Below are 20,805 nucleotides of genomic sequence, written 5' to 3'. Positions count from 1 at the left end.
GAGAACAGATAGATGAAGACACGCAGCATTGCTTCCACGACCTACTTCTACTACTGCTCAAACACTGACATACAATCTTTAATGCTAATTATTCACACGCTTACTTCACATCGTTGACATATGGGCTGCAACTAGTTTCTACAAGTCCAGCTTAATGTCTCATTACAGTCACGGACCCCGCACAGACCTAGCAAGGACCCAGGACGGTACGCTCCAGGTCCATCCAAGGAAGTAGTTGTTTTTCGTGGCTACATCTGAGCTTTGAATTTTTGGTCTTACTTACCTACTTACATACCGTACATGCTCACTTTGTACTCACATAAAGGTATTAAAATGAGTGTGCCTGAACTTAAAGAAACAAGACAGTCAATATGAGACAATATGCAACTGTTTTCTGTATTTGAGCACACATGGTGTTTTTTCCCCCCTTCGATTAACTGGAAGGAGTCGTGTTGGGTTTGATTTGTGTATGTGCGAGCTTATGCCTGAGTTTGAAAGTGTGTTTTTGTGTGTTTCCTTCACTGTGTGTATCTAGCGAGCGTCCCAGGTGGTGACGGATCTCAGCAGCAGACGGATCGATGGTCCGGGGGATACAGAGGCAGGGGTCGCTTGGTCCCCAGGGGTCCCGCAGTGACATCTCCTGCTGCAGCTCGTCGGCCGGCCGCCAGCCCGGGTCAACCATCCCAGCAGGCCATTCTCTCTGGCAGCAGTTACCAAGGTGACAGCATGTCAGCACAGCCCCGCAGCGCTCACATGAGGGTGGGAGGGTGAGCGAGCAGGGAGCCCGATGCATCACCAGCTCTGATGGGTTTGTCAATACTGCTTAGATCCAGGGGGAGCCGGGCCCGAAGTGACACACACTCGGCCCCTCCAGAGAGCTGAAACACACGCACGCACACACAAAACATAAATACAAACAAGAAGGGCTGAAATAAGCACCAATATGTGAAACGTGTGTGTGCTTTTAGGTTTCGAAGTTGCGCACACACACACACACACAGGCAGCAGAATGCACCCAGAATGGTTCAGATATAAAATATCACTTTCACCACTGTAATGTAACGTTTCACCGCTCAGAGATTTACTTACTGACAAATGATGTGAACGTTTGGAAGACATTTTTGATTGCCATGATCAGTGTGCACTGAGACCGACTTGTTTACATCTATATAGATTGAAGTTTTTTTTTTTTTTTTTACAGAAACTTAAGAAATTCATGCGACTCCCCACATGCAGTCGCTTAAATGCATCCCAAGGGACCAACAATAACCCAAACCAAAACCACTACATGCCTAACTCCACCCTTACCCTCCAATCTTCCCCCAAACATTCACCGTCAACCCAAGTCCACGCTCCATACCATAATGTAAGCAGGCTCTGAGGGTTCACACCGGGAAAAGGAATACTTTGCACAATATGTGTTTGCACACTACAATGTTTTTTGGACTGGTCATTCCAAGAAATCCCCTAAAAGTGTCTCGTACTCTTTCCAGATTTGTGCCCTTCTCAGGTGTAACAGGTCCACCTGTAAACGCACATGAACAAAATACTGAGACAGATTACATTATGTGGTGCGAAATAAAGTCACAGCTGCTGTGTTCAACCTAAACGGGATTATGTGGGGACCTGTTTTTATTTCAGGGTCCCCTTTAAGGTGAGATCCTCTCAATGTGGGTGTAACAGATCCACCCGCAAACACACCTTCTTGTGTGTTCTATCTATTAGCCTAGAAACTCTCTCTTTACTCTTGCATGCAGACCTTCAGAGAAAAGATGATTTTTTTTTGAAAAAACATAAAAACTCCTTTCTACATTGGCATGATAGCATGAACACACACACACACACATATGCACGCACAGGTGCCTGACAGGCTTCTCGTTTTGAGGACGCCGCATGGCTGCACGGATTAAGCCGTCGGTGCACGAGTGGAGAGCGAGCTTGCAGATAATAAAATTACAGTCGTGTGTGCAGCAGGTACAGAGAGAAAGAGAGCGAGGTGAACGAAGAGAAAGCACGCTCGGGCCGTCTCACTCTGTATCTCATTAACCAAAGCGAAAAGGGGGATTGGAAAAGCAGCAACAGCCACGTTTCGCCTCAGAAGGGAGGGGGTGCAGTGTAACCATTTCTAGGCTGTGGATTTAATAGATTACTAATGATCGACCACAGGTATTTCCAAGTTAGACATTAGACGCAGGTGCCCAAAATGAGATCATTTGCTAATCCGTACATTTGATATGAGTAAAGGCAGAGTATACATGTTTGGACTCGGCGAGTGCTCTATAAGGGAGGGGAAGGTTTACAGCTAATCTGCTGCTGCTATCTCAGTGTCATAGGTACAGAGGAGAAGGTGCGAGGATATACAGCGCGCTCGTGATTCCTCCAATCTGACCAATCCTCTTAGTGGGAGAGTTGAGCTCTGCCCTCCCTCGGAGAAGTCTCGTTTTCATTCAACCTATTATGTCAATGTTTAATGCCTCAAGAAGAGAGTGTGTGTTTGTGTTTGTGTGTGTGTGGGGGGGGGGGGATAAGATGACAGTGGCCTCTGCAGAGCATGTTTGACACTTCTAATTCTCATGGTTGTTTTTTGTTGGGGCGACAGCAACATCTGAATCTGCTGCAATTTGTCAGTTATTTGTGCATGCACGCTTTGCAGCAAAGTCAAACGCCAGATTGGAAACAGTTGAGCGAACATTAAAATATATTCACCTTTTATATGTCATAGATACAAGTTTAGAGTTAATGAACACATATTAAAGTCCGGCTGCCATAAAAAACACAGGACACTGAACATGTAAAAATCCGTTGAAGAAGATAGCCCCGATGTCTGTAAGCTATCAGAAACTTTATTCTTCGTGTTCGGGACCTGATTGTATAGAATTGAGGATGAACGTGAGAGACGGGAGACGGGTACATCTTTTGAGGATTTCTTGTATTTGAAGAGAAAGAAACTCACAAGGTCACAAAATGTGTATCCATCCTCTGAAGAAAATAGTTCCATAAACACTACGCTATTTACTCCAATGTGCTTTAGAGTCATTTGGGTAATCCCATTTCCAAGGAATTGAAGGACATGAATTAGCTTCTTTTTAAAAACGATGTATAATTGACCCGTCATTCGAAGCAACAAACAGGAAACATCACCCTGATCTTTATCTTACAGGGTGCCATCCCTGTGTGTTGTTTAATGTGCTTTTAGACTTATGCCTGGGAAAAGAGAAGCTTTACATTCTTACTATCGCTGCGCTGATTTGCTTACACTCAAACACGGCTGTCGATCGAATGGCTTCTGCTGCCGTTTAAAAGCTTTGCTCGCTGAAATAAAAGTAATTAATTGGTGTTATACACCAAGGACATAATTATCTTTTCCAGTAACGGGCACATATTTAATTACCAGTAATTGTTCCCCGAGCCTTGTTCAAAAGTGTTGCATGCCACACAGTTCTGATATATTATACACTAATCCTGCACTTGATACTCAGTCAATTAGGAAATGTGTGTCAAAGAGCCATCATGTAAACAACATTCAGGAACACACACGTCCTTCTGAGACTCCACGGACGGCATCACTTGTGGCCTCACACACACACACACACACACACACACACACACACACATCTGTCTCACACGGCTCTGCACTTTGTTTTCCTCCTCAGGGTACAAATCCCGACCTATCCCCGTCCCTTCTCGAGGTGTTAATGCCTGCCAGATTGGAGGAAAGTCATTTGAGATCATTTCGCAACAAAGGCCGCAGATACTGATTAACACGGGGGGATACTTTCTAGCCAAGTGATGTGTTCCCATTTAAAAACCGTCAGGAGCTAAATTTACTCCCCTGTGCCTCAGGGTGTGTGGGGCCAGAGGCTGCGACAGGGCCCTTGAACATGAGAACAGGGTTTAATAAGTAAACAGGAGAGGCAGAGAACAGTGCTTCTGATCAGGGCTTATTTGCCCAGCCGAGCCCCTGGTACGCGCTACTAGCTGATTAGCCCTGCCGATTGTACCTTGTAATTGCAGTGCCTTGACCCCCTCTGGGCAAATATTAGATTTTAGTGGTTTAACCTTTCCAGTCGTCAGAGCCGGGTAAATTGCCCGACCAGATGTGAAGGAGCCCAGCGGTAGTCCACAGGCCTTCTGATCAGCAGGGGGGGAAAAAAGCTCGCAGATTGAACCCTTTTCTTTTCAATATTGTCTCAATTTCCTCCGGCCTTTTTGAGCTGATTTTTCGCAGCGGTTTCCTTCCCCGAGAAACAGTCGTTCTGCGATCCTTATCCCCTCCTCTGATGTCAGGTTACAAGTGAGACGTATTATTTCAAATCAGTCCAGTCACAGTCATTAGAGAGAGGACCAATGATCAATGCAGAGATCAATGGTAGATATTAACCTAGCGAGTAGTCCCTCTGTTCAATCACGCCAGTAATTTGTCACCTGGTGGGAACACAACAACTTAAACAGGTCTATCCTCAGAGCCTTGTGAAAGGAATTTACAAAGTGCTCAGTTATAAGAATGAAACGAGTACTCGTACGTTTCATTTTGAGAGGACTATTCATTATTTTTATTTTGCATCATTGCGTGCTCCCGTCCTTAAAATCAAGACCGGTTTGAACTGAAATGTTCGACGGCCAAATCTGTCATTCAACTCTCCCTCCAGTTTCCTACTCTATACACTGTCCTCTCTAAATTGGAAAAAAGCCCCAAAATACATCTTTGGATAAAGTCTCCCTATAGACTACTTTGTAAAGTTGTGCTGCCTTCACTTCCTTCGAGGAGTTAAATCAGTACTTTGAGTATTTGTGCGTCTGCTTGGATAAAGAATCTGAGTACTTTACCCCCCTCTGTCAGATAATCATTGTGCAGAAATAGATATAATTGTATCCTTTGTGGAGAAAACAGCACTTGTATCATTAGATTCCTTTTTTTTTTTTTGCTCATCTCAAATTATAACATCAACCAAAATAGTTTGCAAACCAACTACAAAGACGTCTGTGGTGAAATTTTGATTGCAACCACTTTTCCAAGAACAAGTGAGATCCTTTTTTTTTTTGCTTTTTTTTTCCTTCAGTCTTGTAATGTCACACAGACGAAAGATCCCTGCGTTAGTTTGCTCCACTGCAGCAGATAGAGATCGACAAATCACAGACAAATCAGCAGGTTGCAGATGTCATCAAACTGCCCGACATTCCACATCCTGATCCCAATTCAAGGTCAAACAAGCAGCAATTATACAATCCCAGACCTCGGATAAAAAGCATTATCTTCAGCCAAATCCCACTCTGTAATAAGGCGATGATTGATGCGCGACAGTATGCAAGGGTTGCTGGAAGCGTTCGTCCAGACAAATGGAAACAATATGAGAAACACTCTGTGAAGGATGGAATTCCCTGCTGACTTCTTGGATGAAGTCGGCATTTGAGAAATTCACCCAGATATGTAAATGTGCGTCTAACGCCAGCCGAGCAGCTGTGCCTGGTTTGGATCGGCCTTTGGAAACTCGTAGGTGTCAGATCAGCCCAAACAGAAATCTGAGGAGTCGAAGACACCGCAAGACAAGTTTACATAAGCCTTTACTCCTGCTTTGAACTCATAAGCTCATAGTTTAAAATATTTTATTTGGAATAACCTCAGTGTGTTGTAAAAACAGAAAAAGTCTAATTCATTTTTTCTGCGTTCCCATAGGTGGATTCTGTGTTTCCAAGCTTTCACACGTCTGTTTTAAAGGTATGGGCCTTCAGGGAACCCCCTCCTGCCATTCTTCATCGACTGAAGTCGTTATGGGAAACACTTTCGGACAGCGCAGGACACGACGAGGATGATGGAGGGGCGGCGGAAGTTGTTTTTGGGTCGTTCCCAGCCGTTTCCAGAGATCTCGAGTTTCTCCACCGTCCAGTTTTGTATTCAGATCCTCTTCCTCCCCCCCTCGACAGGCCGGGGAAGGCGGGCGGTTGCGTCTCTAGGCCCCCTTCTCACCCCGCGTGTAATAGTTTCCTTCCTCCCCGAGCCTCTCACCTGAAAAAAAAAAGAGTTGGAGGGAAGACAGCAGAGGGAAATAGTCATCTTTTCATCCCAGAGATGGACTGAAGTAACCCTTCAGCTGGAGAGGAAACCCAATACTGCCTCCAGCTCGATGTCTGAGAGCGCAGAAAGGAGAGGGCATGGGGGGGGGGGGGGAGTCAAAGTGGTTCCATGTGAGAGAAGGAAGGGAAGTCTGGGAACGACAGAGATCAACACCCTGAACACTCCCCGCCTTTTACTCGCCCTCTTTCCAGCTCCAACCACCTTACAGCCGTCCCCAGAGTCCCATCCTCGGTTTTAGACTTTGTCTATCTCTCGCTGACGGAGATTACGTCTTCTGCTGCTTTCGTTTGGGTTCCTTTTTCCTCTTTACTTTGCAGTGATCCTTTTCAGTACTGCCCTGAAGTTTCTTTTCTGTCTTCGTTGCACTCTGCTTTTATTCGCTGATGCTCTTCTGCATCGTAAACGTAACTTTTATTTCATCTCTTCATGTGTGATTCAGTCTCGAGTCAGTGTCAGTTCTGTTCTGCATTTCTCTCTGCGTCACACTTTTTTTATTGAGTGCTTTCTATCCAAATACGTTCTCCTTTGATTTCCATTCAAGCCTGTGTGATTCTTTTAGGTTCAGTCAGCTCTGCCTTCGTCTGTCTGATTTCTGTCTGAATATAAATCAGCTTCAGATCGCCTCCTGAACCTGCTGGAGCAGCAGCAGTAGCTCCAGTCTGTTCAGGTATCTTCCTCCCCTGTGGAGCCGCTCTGTGGAGGACGACTAATATCTGCAGACATCTATGGCCACCGCCCAATCTGCTGCACGCTCCGTTCATTTCACGCACTGCCAGAAGTGCTTTGTAATTATCCTGATATTGATGAAGGCTGATTCCAGCAGGTAATCGCTGGCAGTTCAGCTGTTTTTACGCATCTCAGCAAAATGTCTCTATCCATTACGAGTGGCAAATTAATTTCCACTCAGTGACCATACTTGTTGATTATGTGCAAATTGGTGTGTGTGTGTGTGTGTGTGTGGCAGCATATAACAGGCTTTACCTCACACAAAGATAAATGTAGCTGTGTTGACACGACACGTCGGACCGTTTTGCTGCATGGTACTAAAAAGCACCACATAATATAGAAACAACAGACACGGTAGAAGATGTAGAGAATTAATACAAAGGAATGGTGACTTCTACCAAAAGAACGCAAAGAACCACGAATGATTAAAGGGATACTTCACCCATTTGCATGAAGCTGTGTATCATTAGAAACATGGTCGTAGTGTTGAATGGTCGTGAGTCCAGCCCTCATTTTGCCCTGAGACGAGAAAAATATGTTTTTCTTTGCCTGGAAGTTTTCTTCATGTGATGCAATATGACGCTAAATGATGACGCATAGACTCCAAAGAGGGCCCTGCTTTGTTTAAAGTGCAACAATAAGTCAACAGATGGAACATTTTGACAGAGAAAATGACTGAAATAGACACTGGACGATAGATAGATAGATAGATAGATAGATAGATAGATAGATAGATAGATAGATAGATAGATAGATAGATAGATAGATAGATAGATAGATAGATAGATAGATAGATAGATAGATAGATAGATACTTTATTGATCCCGAGGGAAATTCAAGGCATCCAGTAGCAGTATACAGACAGGCAGGACACAAGACATTAGTTAGAATACACACCCGCTGTCCCCCCTCCCCTCTGTATACAATAATCCCCAAACAAGATTTAGCAGCCTCTATGTGACTAAGAGTAACATAATTACAGGTTAAACCTGTGCAGTTAGCATTAGCATTAGACTTAAACTTATATAGTATAAATGTACATAAAAGTAGAAGTCGGCACAGAGCCAAATAAACTAAAACGCATTAAGACGAGTACGACAGGGACGGAGCTACTGAATGTGCGGCCACTCATGTCGGCGCACAGGTGAGAATCGAATAAAGAGAATAAAATGAAAACAGTGAAGGGATGCTGGACGGGTTAGGGTTTTAAGATGAGGAGAGAGAATAAATGATGTTAAAGTAATTGGAAGAACGATAATGAAAGAATAGAAAGTTTGTGGACAACGTCTTTGAAGAAAAAGACATTGTGTACAGGACAGGATGCCAGAAGTCAGACTGCCCAAAAGGAGATCTGCCGCTGTGTACGACTTACTGGATCACTTCTGCTGGATCTGCAGCTGAGGATATAAAAACTGCGATTTGTGCCCTAAATGACCGCTTACACTGAAGTAAGACGTTTCTGCAGCCCGCTGTGATGCTTTGTGATGTGTTGGAGATCCCTCGCAGCAGCACTAAGGGTAAATAAATACGCTTTAAAAGAGTAAATGAGCTTGAGCAAAGTGGCCCTTTGAGTCTGCATGTTTGTGGAGCAGCCATAATGGATTCTTTAGAGCCGTGAACGGTTTATAGGCATGACAGCCATGTTTCGGCACGATGGGCTTATCCCTACGCACGGCGCTAAGGATATTAGGGAATCAGCGTAAAGCAGCATGGAAATGATGACTGGAGCAAAGCCTCAGCTCGATGGTATTATAAGCCCTCATTTCTGCAGAGCTCCATCCTCGGGAGGAGAGGGGGAAGGACTTGGCACTGCTCCACGGTGTGATATCCTCCTTTATTTCTTTGCTCCATCTCTGTTTTAGTCACCCAGTCTGGGGACGGGGCTAATTTAGCGCAGGTCAACGTCGCCTATTGTGGTTGTTTCCTTTTCAAGACGACGCAGGAATCCTTGTAGTCCATACGGAGATCTGTTGGAGGAGCTGGAGGAGAGCCAAGTCTCCAGTAATAACAATAGTAATAATACATTTTGTTGAGAAGGTGCTTTTCAAGCTTGGCAGTTGTTAAATGCTTGGCACCATGCTCGGGCGTCGTATGAAGCACCGATGGCACATGCCAAACACGAAAACAGACGCCCATCAGGTTCCCCAAATGAAATCCTTTAACGTTCACGTCACGGCAACTGTTTGCACTACAATAACCATGTTCACAGCAACTGTCAGTCATTAAGTCAGGCATGTGGCCCAACAGTGAGAGTGTTTTTAGGGATTCATCCGTTAGTACTTGCCAAATTTGATGCACGGAAAGTCGATGTTTTGCTTTCCCTTTTTTGCTGCATCCAAATAGTCAAAGCTGTCGTTTTCTGGAAAAGCTCGGCTGAAATGTTCAGAAGTCTTGATGACATGAATCGTGTTTTGTTGTTTGACTCTCACGGTTACAAAAAGCTGAAGAGACCTTACACCACGTCCATTTAGCCCAGCTCACAGTCGAACAAGAGCTGCTGTCCATTATCAAGAATTCATTGACACCCTGCAGCCAATCGGATTTGAGTATTCACCCGGACCCTGAGAAAGGTTTAACACGTCTATAGAAATATGTGAGGTCAGAAGTGTGTTAATGCACCACTTTGCAGTCAGAACATTTGAAGTTGCGTCTCTGGGTTTACCTAAGTCCACGTCGAACACCAAATGAATATCTCCACCCTGCACACCCACGGTGGCTCCGCATGTCAGAGACGGGCCACAGCAGAAGCATGATTAATGTCCCACCTATCACCCCCCACTGTAAATTAGAGGCCACGGGTCGAAACTATTTTTCTTGGTGAGCAGGAGCACGCTCGTGGCTAAAAAACGGGGCAAACACAGTTTATCATCCGCCCGACGACAGCCCTCCTCGGGGCAAATTAACCACGCGGCCGTATCGACTGGCACGGGCCGGGAGTCAGTGCCCCTTCACTTTGATTAATCTCCCCCAGTTCCTGTTCCAACTCTATCAAAGTGATCTAAGTGAAGACACACTGCATTGATCTGTAAACGCAGCATAGTACTGTACCCGAAACACACACACTCAGAGGGGAAGAAGCCACATTTACCTCTACACCTCAAGTTATTTTAAACCAAGGAACAAGCTTTTAAAAGTTTGCTTTGTTTTCAGTCATAAAGTGCTTTCTAAACAACATGAAAACAAACGTTTTAGCAGATAGAAAATAGTCAAATCCCAGTATGTAAACCATGTTTTTCCAAAATGGTAGATGCCTTGAGATAAGAAAACAGAGGGCTCTAATTTGCTCTCTAACAATACAGTATCATCCATTAAAATCCACCGTTAACTTTTTTTTTTTTTTACCCAAATATAACTTTCATTTAAAATTTAGGTATCTGTTTTTACTTCAGATTAAACGTAAGAACAAGCTTTAAAAAAAATAAAATTAAAAAAAAAGATTCACATTTAAAGGGAACATTAGAGGAGAACAGGGCAAACCCATTTTGATTAAATTTGGCGAAATAATAAGATCATTTGAAATGTGCTAGTATCGGGGAACAGTGCTGCTACTTTAAAAAGCTTGACCACAGTGTCCATTTGTATACACTTGTTTCTATCAATACCTCTGATTTCTGCTGGGAGAGTTTTATCGTAACTAAACTTTAGTTATAGATGTTTGTCTCGGGTCATATCTGAATAATTTACTCCTGGAAATAAAGCTTTGAGTCATTTCAAACTGTTCATAGACATGTATTGGTTGAGTTTGGCATTTGACCTCCTGCAGCTGAATAACAAGAAAACGAAAATATTAGGCTACTGTAACAAGAAGCTCTCAGTGATTTCTGCATGTGAAGTAAAGATTACGGTCCTAATCTTTCCATGAAGTTTGTCTGAGGTGGCAGCTTGTGCTCATCTATTCAAGAAATCCTCACAAAACGTTGTGTTAATCCATTTCTGCACTGCCCGGCACCGATTGCACCACATATGCGAAACAATCTGTTTTATGTGTAGCCTTGCCAGCGTGTTTGGCAGACTGAGACTGAGCATTTTTTATTGTGTTATTTCTGATAAGTCATGTGGATCGGCTGCCTTAAATCCTGTGGCGTGACATTTACAGCAGCCTCTCCTATTGTCAGTGATTTTACATGGAGGACAGATGGTGCTCGCATGCAAACCGGACAGGGCATCGGAGCCTTACGAGTGCAAAGTGAGAGGGTCTCCGGGGTCTGCACAAAGTTGTGTGTGAGTCACTATTTTTTGCACGCAAATAACTTGCGCATGACCTGTTTTGGTAAAGTAGAGGCAGTTCAAACGTGTTTAACATTTTGAATACCATGGGATATCTGTTGTTATTTTAGAGCCTCTCAAAGGGACAGAAGGAACAGTTTTAATGTCCTCAATCACTTTGCTTTCAGCTGCAGCATGTGGCCTTCATGTTTGGAGTTTGCATGATCGCACTGACAACATCACTGACAACATCAGATTTCAATGAGCCGTGACACTGATGTGATGTGATGTGTTCTGATGCTGAGATAAAAATAAAAAAAAAGTGTAATTGAAGCAGCAAGTGTGTGTCAGTACACTCCATTGTTTTAAAAGGTTCAGTCCTTGTTTGGATTTACACGTTTGAAAAGCATTGTGTCATTTCTGACAGGTTATGAAACTTTGTGGAGTCATGTGGCTTGGATTATCCATAGAAATGATGTACTTTACAACACATTTCAATATGAATTCAAGAGTATTTACATGTCAACATTTGTTTCTTTATGGAAATATTTTACAGTTTAATCTATAATTTATGTAACTCTAGATTAGCTAGATGTTTTTTTCCCCCTTAGTATTGATATTGATATTTAAATGGTCGTAAAAGTTCATCAATTTTTAAATGAATACACAAAAGGACAGTCACTATATCATTAATAATACATTTAAAGAACCATTACGGTATCGATATTATGTGTTTTGGTTTAAAATACATTTAAATTAATAAATATTGTCTTTTGTTTTTAACAGTTTGTATCTGACGGAAAACAACATCCGCCGTGACGTCACCACTGCCTGCTGTCATGGCGGCGTCCTGTGTGCGCACCGTGGGAGCGTTTCTCGGGAAATGTGGGAATTGCAGCTCGGGTTTTAACACTGTAACGTCGCAGTTGAGCCGACAGGTAAAAATTACGTTTGCCTTTTAGAAAGAGACCATTTGCGTTTCTTAAATAGATGAAAAAAAATCACATTAATGTACTAAAATGCAGGAGCACAGACGTCCTTGAGTTAGCATGCTAACATTAGCCGAAACCTGCTTTACGGATATTTTAAATGTACTTTCACTGACGATGTATTCAGTTTAGAAAGTGTTTGAACGACTGTTTGATAATTTCCTTTGGCAGATAAGATTCTTAACACTCGTTCGGCTTGCCTTTTGGTAGCTGTGGATGAGTAATGCGGCAGACAATGTGCACAGAGTTTGGTTAGCTCCAAACAAATGAAAGTTCACGACTGTCCTGTTGTCTCCAGGTCCTGAGCAGGCAGATATGCGTGAGCTCTGCCCTCCACAAAAAGAATCTGGCGGCTCAAGGGCCGGAAAAGTTCACCGCGGAGTTCATCCAGAAGCAGGTGGAGGAGTACAATGTGGGGAAACGACACCTGGCGAACATGATGGGAGAAGACCCGGAGAACTTCACCCAGGAGGACATAGATGTAAGAAACAGGGAAAGATGAAAGTGCACATTATCTGTCGCTTATTGACCCAGTGCTTTGTGCTGAATCTGTTCAGATCGGAGATCATGCATTCAAATCAATGCATTGAGTTTGATACGCTGTCACTGCTACTCCTCAACCCTCAAGCAAAAATCTGAGAGAAATAAAGAAAGAAAGTAATGGGGAAGTTTCACCACACATAGGAGGACTGAATATTTATATACTGGTGTGTACTTCTTACAGACTCAGACAGAGAAAGCATTTTGCCCACATGGCCTCATCAGGGTTGATGCAGGCAGAACAGGCTTGTTTGTTTTTATGTCTGAGTTGGTAATTATTACATTATTGCTCAAGTTCTTTAGCCGTCTTATGTGTTGTGAATTTTCCCATTTGCTGTCAGCTTGAAGAAAGCCTATTTAGATTTTAAGGATTTAAAACGGGCAATTCAGGTGGATTCATCCTGGTCTAAAATAGTGCTGAGTACTAATATCTACCGTTAAAGAAACGTTTTATGTAACTGTATACAGCAGGTTTATTTTATAGAAAATACTGAGACATAAACTACATTATTTTTAGATACGGTCTTCCCTATGGCAAGGCAGGTTTATTTATGTTGCACGTTTGAACAACAAGGCAATTCAAAGTGCTTTACACAAGACATCCGAAGCATCATGACGGTGGAAAGAAAATAAACATTACAATAGAAAATGTACTTTACCGCTTGAAATATGTTGAAGTCCAAATAATTCAAATAAAATGTATTGAAGTAAGAATATAAAAAGAATTAAAATTACAGTGCAGAGTGAAGGATTAAAATCTTTATTAAAATGGTTCAGATACAGGCTGACACTGTAAACAGGTGACTCTTTAAGCTGGATTTAAAGAGCTGAGAGTTTCAGCAGACCTGCAGTTTTCTTAGTTTGGTCCAGATATACAGAGTATAGAAACTGAACGCCGCTTCTCCACGTTTGGTTCTGATTCTGGGGACAGACAGCAGACCTGTACCAGACCACCTGAGTGCTCTGGACGGTTTGTAGTTAATCAAAAGGTCTCTTATGTATTCTGGCCCTGAACCATTCAGCGCTTCATAAAACAGCAGCAGCAGCAGGATTTTAAAATCTGTTCTCTGACCTCAGAAGTGGACTGGCCTCTTTTGAAACCAAGAAATGTTTTTTGTAACGCGAGGACGTTTCCCAGTATTCTCTTAAAAACTTTCGGACTGCCAGCAGCTCGAGGATTGAAAAGCGAAAAGCAATTAAAGCATCTTAACAATTATTTGTTGCCGTAGTTCCGACTGGGGAGGCCAAAGGGTTTTAAATGTCTGTGGTCTCGTCACATCAGCGTCGTTATTAGTCTCAGTGCTCGGCCAGCAGCAGGCAGGTGGGGGCCACCTCTGGTTAATTCACTGCATCAGGGCCCTCAAACACACACACACACACACACACACACACACACACACACACACACACACACACACACACACACTGATGACTGATTTTTGGCAAACATTAGTCCTCTCTGCTGTGACCATTTAGTTTGATTAACCACCTCCCCTCATCCCGTCCCCAGCGTCCCTCACAGATAATGAAGAGAGCTGTTAGAGTCAGACTGTGAAAGGCAGAGTGACGGCGAGCAGCGCGAACGTCCGACGGGTGGAGAGAAAGAGGAACATCTGGGAGGACTGCAGTGAGGCAGCTGATAAATAAAAAAGACAGCGAGGAAGAGAAACGAACTCTGCAACGGAGAAAATATATTTCCTGTTCAGCTTCAACAGTTTCTCTTATAAATCCCTTTCTGCTCGTACCCTATGTTTATTTTGAAACTCTGTGTGACTTCCTGTTTGTAGTACACTTTGAGAAATAAGATAACAAGTGATCTCCTCGAGCGCCCGTTGAACCGGGGCGTGTGTTGTCTGGCTTTGTATCTCGGGTCCTTCTAATGAGTTTTTCTGCAGGATTGTTAGAAGTTAGCCGATTGTTTACAAAGTCATCCAAATGATTGAATGATGTTGTAGAGAAAAGGCTTAAAGACACATATCAGTGGTGTACATTCTTGTATTTAAACTTCCAACAAAAAAAGGCTTGAACCCGATGAAATCAGAATAATATAAAATAGTTGTGGCGCTCGGGTGTACATGTGAGGTTTTTATTCTTCAGCGTTGCTGCAGCTCACGGGACACACAGGTGTGTCTTCATCTGTTACTTGCCTGTCTGTGTCTTCTCCTCTTTTCTCACAGCCGCTTTAACTTCCCCACAACTGTCAACCTCTTCCTGTGTTACACACACACACACACACACACACACACACACACACACACACACACACTCACTCTCCTCTGGACCGCTCTTTTTCTCTCTGCTCTCTGTCGTTTTGAAGGCGGAAACCTGCTCGCTCCGGCTGCACCTGCTGCCTCGCTAATTGAACCGACGGAGAGGAGGAGGAAGAGATGAACAGACTGTCTCGATGCGTGTGGCGGGGCCAACACACTTCTTGTGTCCCTCTCCTTTCTCTCACGTACACACAAGTTTCCAGCACCATCTGTAGCTCTGCGAAGAACTCACAGACGCACACGCCGCGAGGTTGAACTTGGAGTGAACTGTTGGACGTCCACAGTGTCCTCTGCTCGCTGTCAAGCCGAGCCAGAAGCTTGTACCTTTTACTGCTGGTTTCTCCTCGAAAAACAGTCTTTCACACACACACACACACACACACACACACACACACACACGCACGTCACGCTCGCCTTTCCTTGAACCCGGCAGCAGCTTGTGCTTCCTCCTCTGTCACTTTTCGCTGCCGTCAGTCGACGTGACCTCTGTTGTTCGGACGTGTCGGCGTTCGTCATGATCTGCTGTCATCTCTCCAACTGTTCTCTCTCTTTCTGTCATTTAACTTTTTTGTTTTGTTTGTTCTTGTTCGTCTTCCCCCGCACACAGAGGAGCATCGAATACCTCTTCCCCTCCGGCCTGTTTGACAAGAGAGCGCGGCCCATCATGAAGGTACGACCGTGCGCGCTCATGTCTCATCTTTCATTGTTTTCTTTTCAAAGTTGTGCAAATATCTGGGAGATAACCCCGAGCACAGCTCCTGACATTTCTGTGCGTCTGTTTGACTGGATTAAAAAAAAACAAATCTGCTGTTTTCCAGCATCCCGAGGAAATCTTCCCAAAGCAGAGAGCCGTGCAGTGGGGAGCGGACGGCCGGCCGTTCCACTTCCTCTTCTACACGGGCAAACAGTCCTTCTACTCCCTGATGCATGTGAGTACTGCAGGCGGCTGTCAGCTCTTTGTCTGAGGAGGTGGAGGTAAATCTTCATCCACCTCAAAAACCCCAGTTTCCCCTCCTCGGCCTCCTGCACCCTCGGGTCATATCTGATTCAGACCGAGTCGGGAGGAGGCGTGAAGTCCCCCGAGGAGACGAGACGTCAGATCCTCTTTTACACACTCGGAGAGAGAGAGAGAGGGGAGAGATAAAAGAGAGGGAGGGTTCGAGGTAGTCCTGAGAGATACCTGCATCCACCTGTGCTCCACAGCCAGCTGATGTTTCTCCTTTCCCTACCTTTGTTTTTGGTTTCAGGGGAATGAGCCAACCAGAACAAAGAACACACGAAGATTCATCACGGGGTTATTTACCTCAAACAAAAATATTACAGCATGTAAAAACATGTAATTTACTCACCATCATTATCTTTGATACGTTCACAGACAGTCGACCCGTCAGTCTGTATTTTTGTTTTCACACACCGCACAGAGAAAGAAATCAAAGAACTGAAACTTCCGCAGGACTTTTCCCTCCTTTTACATTTTCTGCATGATGAAGTCGGGGTGAGCTGACGTGCAGAAAACACCACCAGGACGATGCCAGGGCCTGAGTGTACTTCACTTGTGGGTCAGCAGGAAGGAAAGAACAGGAAGACATTATTTCTAATGTCTTTATTGAGACAGGATATTAGACGTGTTGATGTTGAGGGCTTTAATGAGATAAAAAGGAGAAAAGGTTGGCAAACAAAACAGGAAAAAGAAATAAAAACGATTTTTTTTTTTTACTGAAGTTTTAGTAGAAAAAATCCAAATAACCAGAAGGGGGCACCAAAGTCATTCATCATGGTGAGAACATGATAGACAAAAAAACGCTTGAAGGCATGTTGAATGTAAACATTCAAAACATTCAGGTGTCGCAGGAGACGGGTGAAAATGAAAACATCCGAGGGATTCTGCGTGCGAGGTTCCAAATCCTGTTTGAGGTGTGGCACGTCGGGCTTTTGTCCCCTCCACGGGGAGCGACTCCTCTGTGGGGTGGAGGGGGCTGCAACACCAAGCATACCCCTCCTCACCTCTGAGCCCCTCCTCTTCCCTTCCTCTGTCTTTTGTCGCTGACCTTGTTCAAAGACGTATGAGCGGCGCGTTTCTTAAAAGCACACACACACACGCGCCCTGCAGACACACTCCTGACCCCCTGCTGTTTCTTTAAAAGGGCGTGTCAGACATGTCTCAGAGTTTTCTCTCCCCTTTCTCCGCTTGTTTTACCCCCTTCCTTCTCTTCTGTCTATACCAATTATTTTTGTAATTTCTTTATATTTTATCACCAATAATGTCACACACCTCCTGAGTGTGTCCAGGAGGGGGCAGTGTTGCGTGAATCAGCCTCTCTGCTTGGCTGCTCTCCTCTTGCCGTCGTTGGCAGCTACATTAAGCGTTCTTGAACCCGGGGAACCTGAATGCGACACCGACACACGTTTTCCCCCTCCGTCCCCCGAAAAACCGATAACCAGAACTGAAAGGCCTCGTGGTGCGTTTAAAGACCCCGTATTGCATCGTAAATGTAAAGAGTCATGCTTTCTCCTTGCCTTGAACACATCCCCCTCTTTATTGTTTTTCATCCATACGATTTATTCCTCACCATTGTAGTGCAAAGTGTTAGCAAACATGAAGCTCAAACCTGACCCTTCTCCTCCTGTCCTTTTTTTTAATTTAGATTTTCTATTAATTTTCTTTTTTTTCTTTGAAGGAAAATTGGTTTTTGCTTCATGTTTGCTTTTTTTTCCCCGTCACCCCCCTCCTCCTCCTCCTCCTCCTCCTCCTCCCCGTACCCCTCTGTCGCCGGTCGGAGTGGCAGCAGATTAGGCACACTCTATCAAGAAGGAATTAAACAAACATCTGGTGAATAATTGACGGGGAAATGAGTTCTCGCCCCGGGCTGCTGGGAGGCTGAGGCTGGAGGGGGGGGGGGTTGTCTTCTTCCTTGGGGATGTGACCAGCATGACCCACCCCATCCCTCTATCCATCCATCCCTCCACCCATCTGTCTCCGTCTTCCCCGTCCTCTCCTTTCCTCTCTGGGTTTGCCCCCAGAAAAAGTCAGTCTTATCTGCTCTGTGCTGTATTTGACTGGTGTGGTTGTTTGTTGAAGAGAGAGCCGCAGCAGTCTCATGCCGAACACTGCCTTCTATTTCATGCATTATAGGAAATGTACGACAAAATCCTGAGCATCGACAAGTACCAGGATCGTCTTCGAGCGAAGGGACTCTTCAGCCTGGACGTCAAGCAAATGTGAGTAAACGAAGAGGAGGTTTAAACGGCACATATTTGGAAAGGTCGACACTTTAATGTGTCTTTGAAATGATAAATGAAGATGTTGACGTGTGCGTCTCCATCAGCTCTTTAGGGACGAGTCGGTGGCTCACAAAGGATGAACTGGAAGCTCTGCTGGTCGAGACCATCTCCCCTCACGATGTAAGGACGTCCTCTCCTCTGATCACCACCGACACGTCTACAGTACTCGTTCAACGCTTTCTCGTTTGGGTTTCAGTACGATCGCTTCATTAAGCTGATGGAGCGGCTGCTGTCGATGCCGTACTGCGCCACGGAGGAGGAGTTCGTCCTACGTTACCGACGGCAACTGGAGGCTCAGTCCAGGAAGCAAATGGTGCCGCCTCTGGAGGAGGACGAGAGAGGCGTGGCCTTCAGCACGTCTGAGGGTACGTTTGGTCAATGTGGTCACGTTCAATATGTCCAACACAATTCCTCTTTCATATCCGTGAGGGACTTTACCGCTGCTCGGACTAGTGACAAATCAAACAGCATGAGCTCATGTTTAGGTGGTTCAGAAGATCTGACTAATCCTAATTCACAAAGCAGAACAGTCGATGTAAAAAATCTCACCGATATCTCCCCAGATGTTAAATCAAACACATAAAGTAAATCAATGTTTTCTCTCTCCCTCAGGACGAAGAAAAACGTCAGAGGCCACTGTTGTTTTACGAGACTGCGGCTCGGGACGAATCAGCATCAACGGTCAGGATTACCTGCACTACCTCACCGTCCTTCAGGACAGGTACTCTCTCTCTCTGCTGCTCCATTCACAGAAACAGTGTCCTTTGAAATGCACGACCTCGTGTGTTTCACTCCGTCCTCTTAGGGGGGGGAGAAAAAAAAAAGAAATTAAAAAGCAGCTTTTTCACTCTTCACAGCATCCTCTCTTTTTTTATTTATCTCCTTGTTGTGAGTTAATTACACAGTTCAGTGGTCGTGTGTGTGTGTGTGTGTGAGTGTGAGTGTGTGAGGACACGGCGTGTGTGAGTGTGTGCGTGTGCTAAATGTCCTGAGCTGGTGTTGTCACGCAGTCTGAAGACGGGCTGTAATTGGAGCACAGAGGTGACAATTGACTCTGTCAGCAGCCGCAGGTCATTCAGGCTGAGACGCCATCCAGAACACACACTTTCTCGCTCTCACCAACGCGCACACACACACACACACGTTTTATCCTGCTCCTGCTGAGTCAGAAGTTTCCTCCGTTATATCCGGCAGTGAGATTGTGGAATAAAAGCTTTTCACGACGCCGGGATCGTCTCTACCCGTCTGAAAAGTCGCTCATGCACACACTAAATGAGCTCCTCTGGCGCTGTGATACGACGATCTGTTAGCTGGCGCGTTAGCTCGCGTTTCATTATCTCTACGTCACTCTCTTCTTCTCACTTCTCTTCTTGCATCCTCAGAGAGCAGCTGATGTTTCCGCTGCAGTTCATGGGCATGCTGGGACGCTTTGACTTGGAGTGCCGCGTCAGCGGGGGAGGACGGTCGAGCCAGGCGGGGGCGCTGCGGCTGGCGGTCTCCAGAGCGATGTGCAGCTTCCTGTCTGAGGGGGAGGTGGAGAGCGTGAGACAAGGTGGGTGAGATTTTGTCCTTTCAATCAAATACTCGTGAGGACTGCTAAACATTTGAGATATCCGTGAACGCATCACAGAGGGTGTCTGAGCAGAAACTAGATAAAGATGTCAAGTGTAGGGAAATCATTAAACGTATTTTACGCTCCAAGCAGAAAAAAAAAAGTTTGTATCATTTGATTGACTTCCTCTGATTAAGCTCTTAATGTCTGTCTCATAGAGGTAAACGTGGTCATTTACTTAAAACCTAAAGGCTTTAGATGTTCATCCTGATGTTTACGACGGAGACGGACGAGGCAGCTGAAGAAAATGTGAACATAAATTATTCCAAAAGTCACTTTAATAGAATCTGTTACTTCATGACTTTCATTAGTTTGTTTGTGTTTCCCTCCAGCTGGTTTGTTGACTCCAGACCCCAGAGTGAGGGAGCGGAAGAAGCCGGGCCAGGAGGGTGCACGAAAGAAATTCACCTGGAAGAAACGCTGAATAAAGGTCTCGCCTGAATTCAGAAATGAAACATTATGACTGACTCGTGGAGTCCACGCGTGCAGACTCCTCACTTTCGTCCTCTTTGGCTCGCCGTTTCCGTTCCGTTTATTTATAATCTTAGGAGAACAAAGCCGTGCTTCACACGTGGAGCCTAGACTGTACAGGCTGCAGTGAGCGTGGGAGGCCAGCAGAGGGCAGTGTGTGCAGATCAGTGTATGAATCATTAAAAGGTTTTTTTGACATAAAAGATTGGTGGCTTACAAATAAAATGTGATTGACCTGATACAAACAATTTGGCGTTTTTGGATAAATAATTATTCCATTTCATTTGTAGAACGTGTAGTCATTGAAACACAATTTATTTATTATTCATCAGTCAATATTTAATCACCATCAAACATTGATTTATTTATATTTTCATTTCAAATGGAACATTTCCCTTGTGAGTAATGACGAGCTGTCGGATGTGGGTAAGTGAGCGCAATCTGATTGGATAATGATGTGTTGTGAAATATTTTTGGAGACAAAGATGTTTAAATGAGTGTTTCTGCAAAATAAATAAATGTGGTAGGCAAAGTGTAAATGGCAATTTTTAAACACCTGAGAAGTTTCCGGCCACGTGGTGTGGTTATGAGCAAAAAAAACTAAACTTTAAATAAAGGTATTAATCACTGCCTGTA

At 44.5% G+C, this 20,805-nt stretch overlaps 1 protein-coding gene across 1 annotated transcript; it reads left to right on the top strand.

The window, feature by feature from the left end:
* The first annotated feature begins 549 nt into the window (after positions 1-549).
* Positions 550-20,708, top strand: mrps9 (mitochondrial ribosomal protein S9). Its single transcript, XM_079336468.1, has 11 exons — positions 550-718; positions 11,792-11,943; positions 12,293-12,475; positions 15,412-15,474; positions 15,623-15,733; positions 17,938-18,023; positions 18,131-18,206; positions 18,283-18,451; positions 18,699-18,807; positions 19,469-19,638; positions 20,031-20,708. The coding sequence occupies exons 2-11, from the start codon at positions 11,845-11,847 to the stop codon at positions 20,120-20,122; spliced, it is 1,158 nt and encodes a 385-aa protein (XP_079192594.1). The 5' UTR covers positions 550-718; positions 11,792-11,844; the 3' UTR covers positions 20,123-20,708.
* Positions 20,709-20,805: the final 97 nt, after the last annotated feature.

This window comes from Symphodus melops (assembly GCF_947650265.1).
Source record: "Symphodus melops genome assembly, chromosome: 23".
Lineage (NCBI taxonomy): Eukaryota > Metazoa > Chordata > Actinopteri > Labriformes > Labridae > Symphodus > Symphodus melops.
The sequence above is the reverse complement of the archived record's forward strand: the minus strand, read 5'-3'. Positions and strand labels throughout refer to the sequence as shown.

Coding starts and splice junctions, on each gene's coding strand:
- mrps9 (XM_079336468.1), top strand. CDS start 11,845: ATGGCGGCGTCCTGTGTGCGCACCGTGGGAGCGTTTCTCGGGAAATGT. Junction 18,808..19,468: donor CTCACCGTCCTTCAGGACAG/GTACTCTCTCTC, acceptor TTGCATCCTCAG/AGAGCAGCTGATGTTTCCGC. Junction 19,639..20,030: donor GGTGGAGAGCGTGAGACAAG/GTGGGTGAGATT, acceptor GTTTCCCTCCAG/CTGGTTTGTTGACTCCAGAC.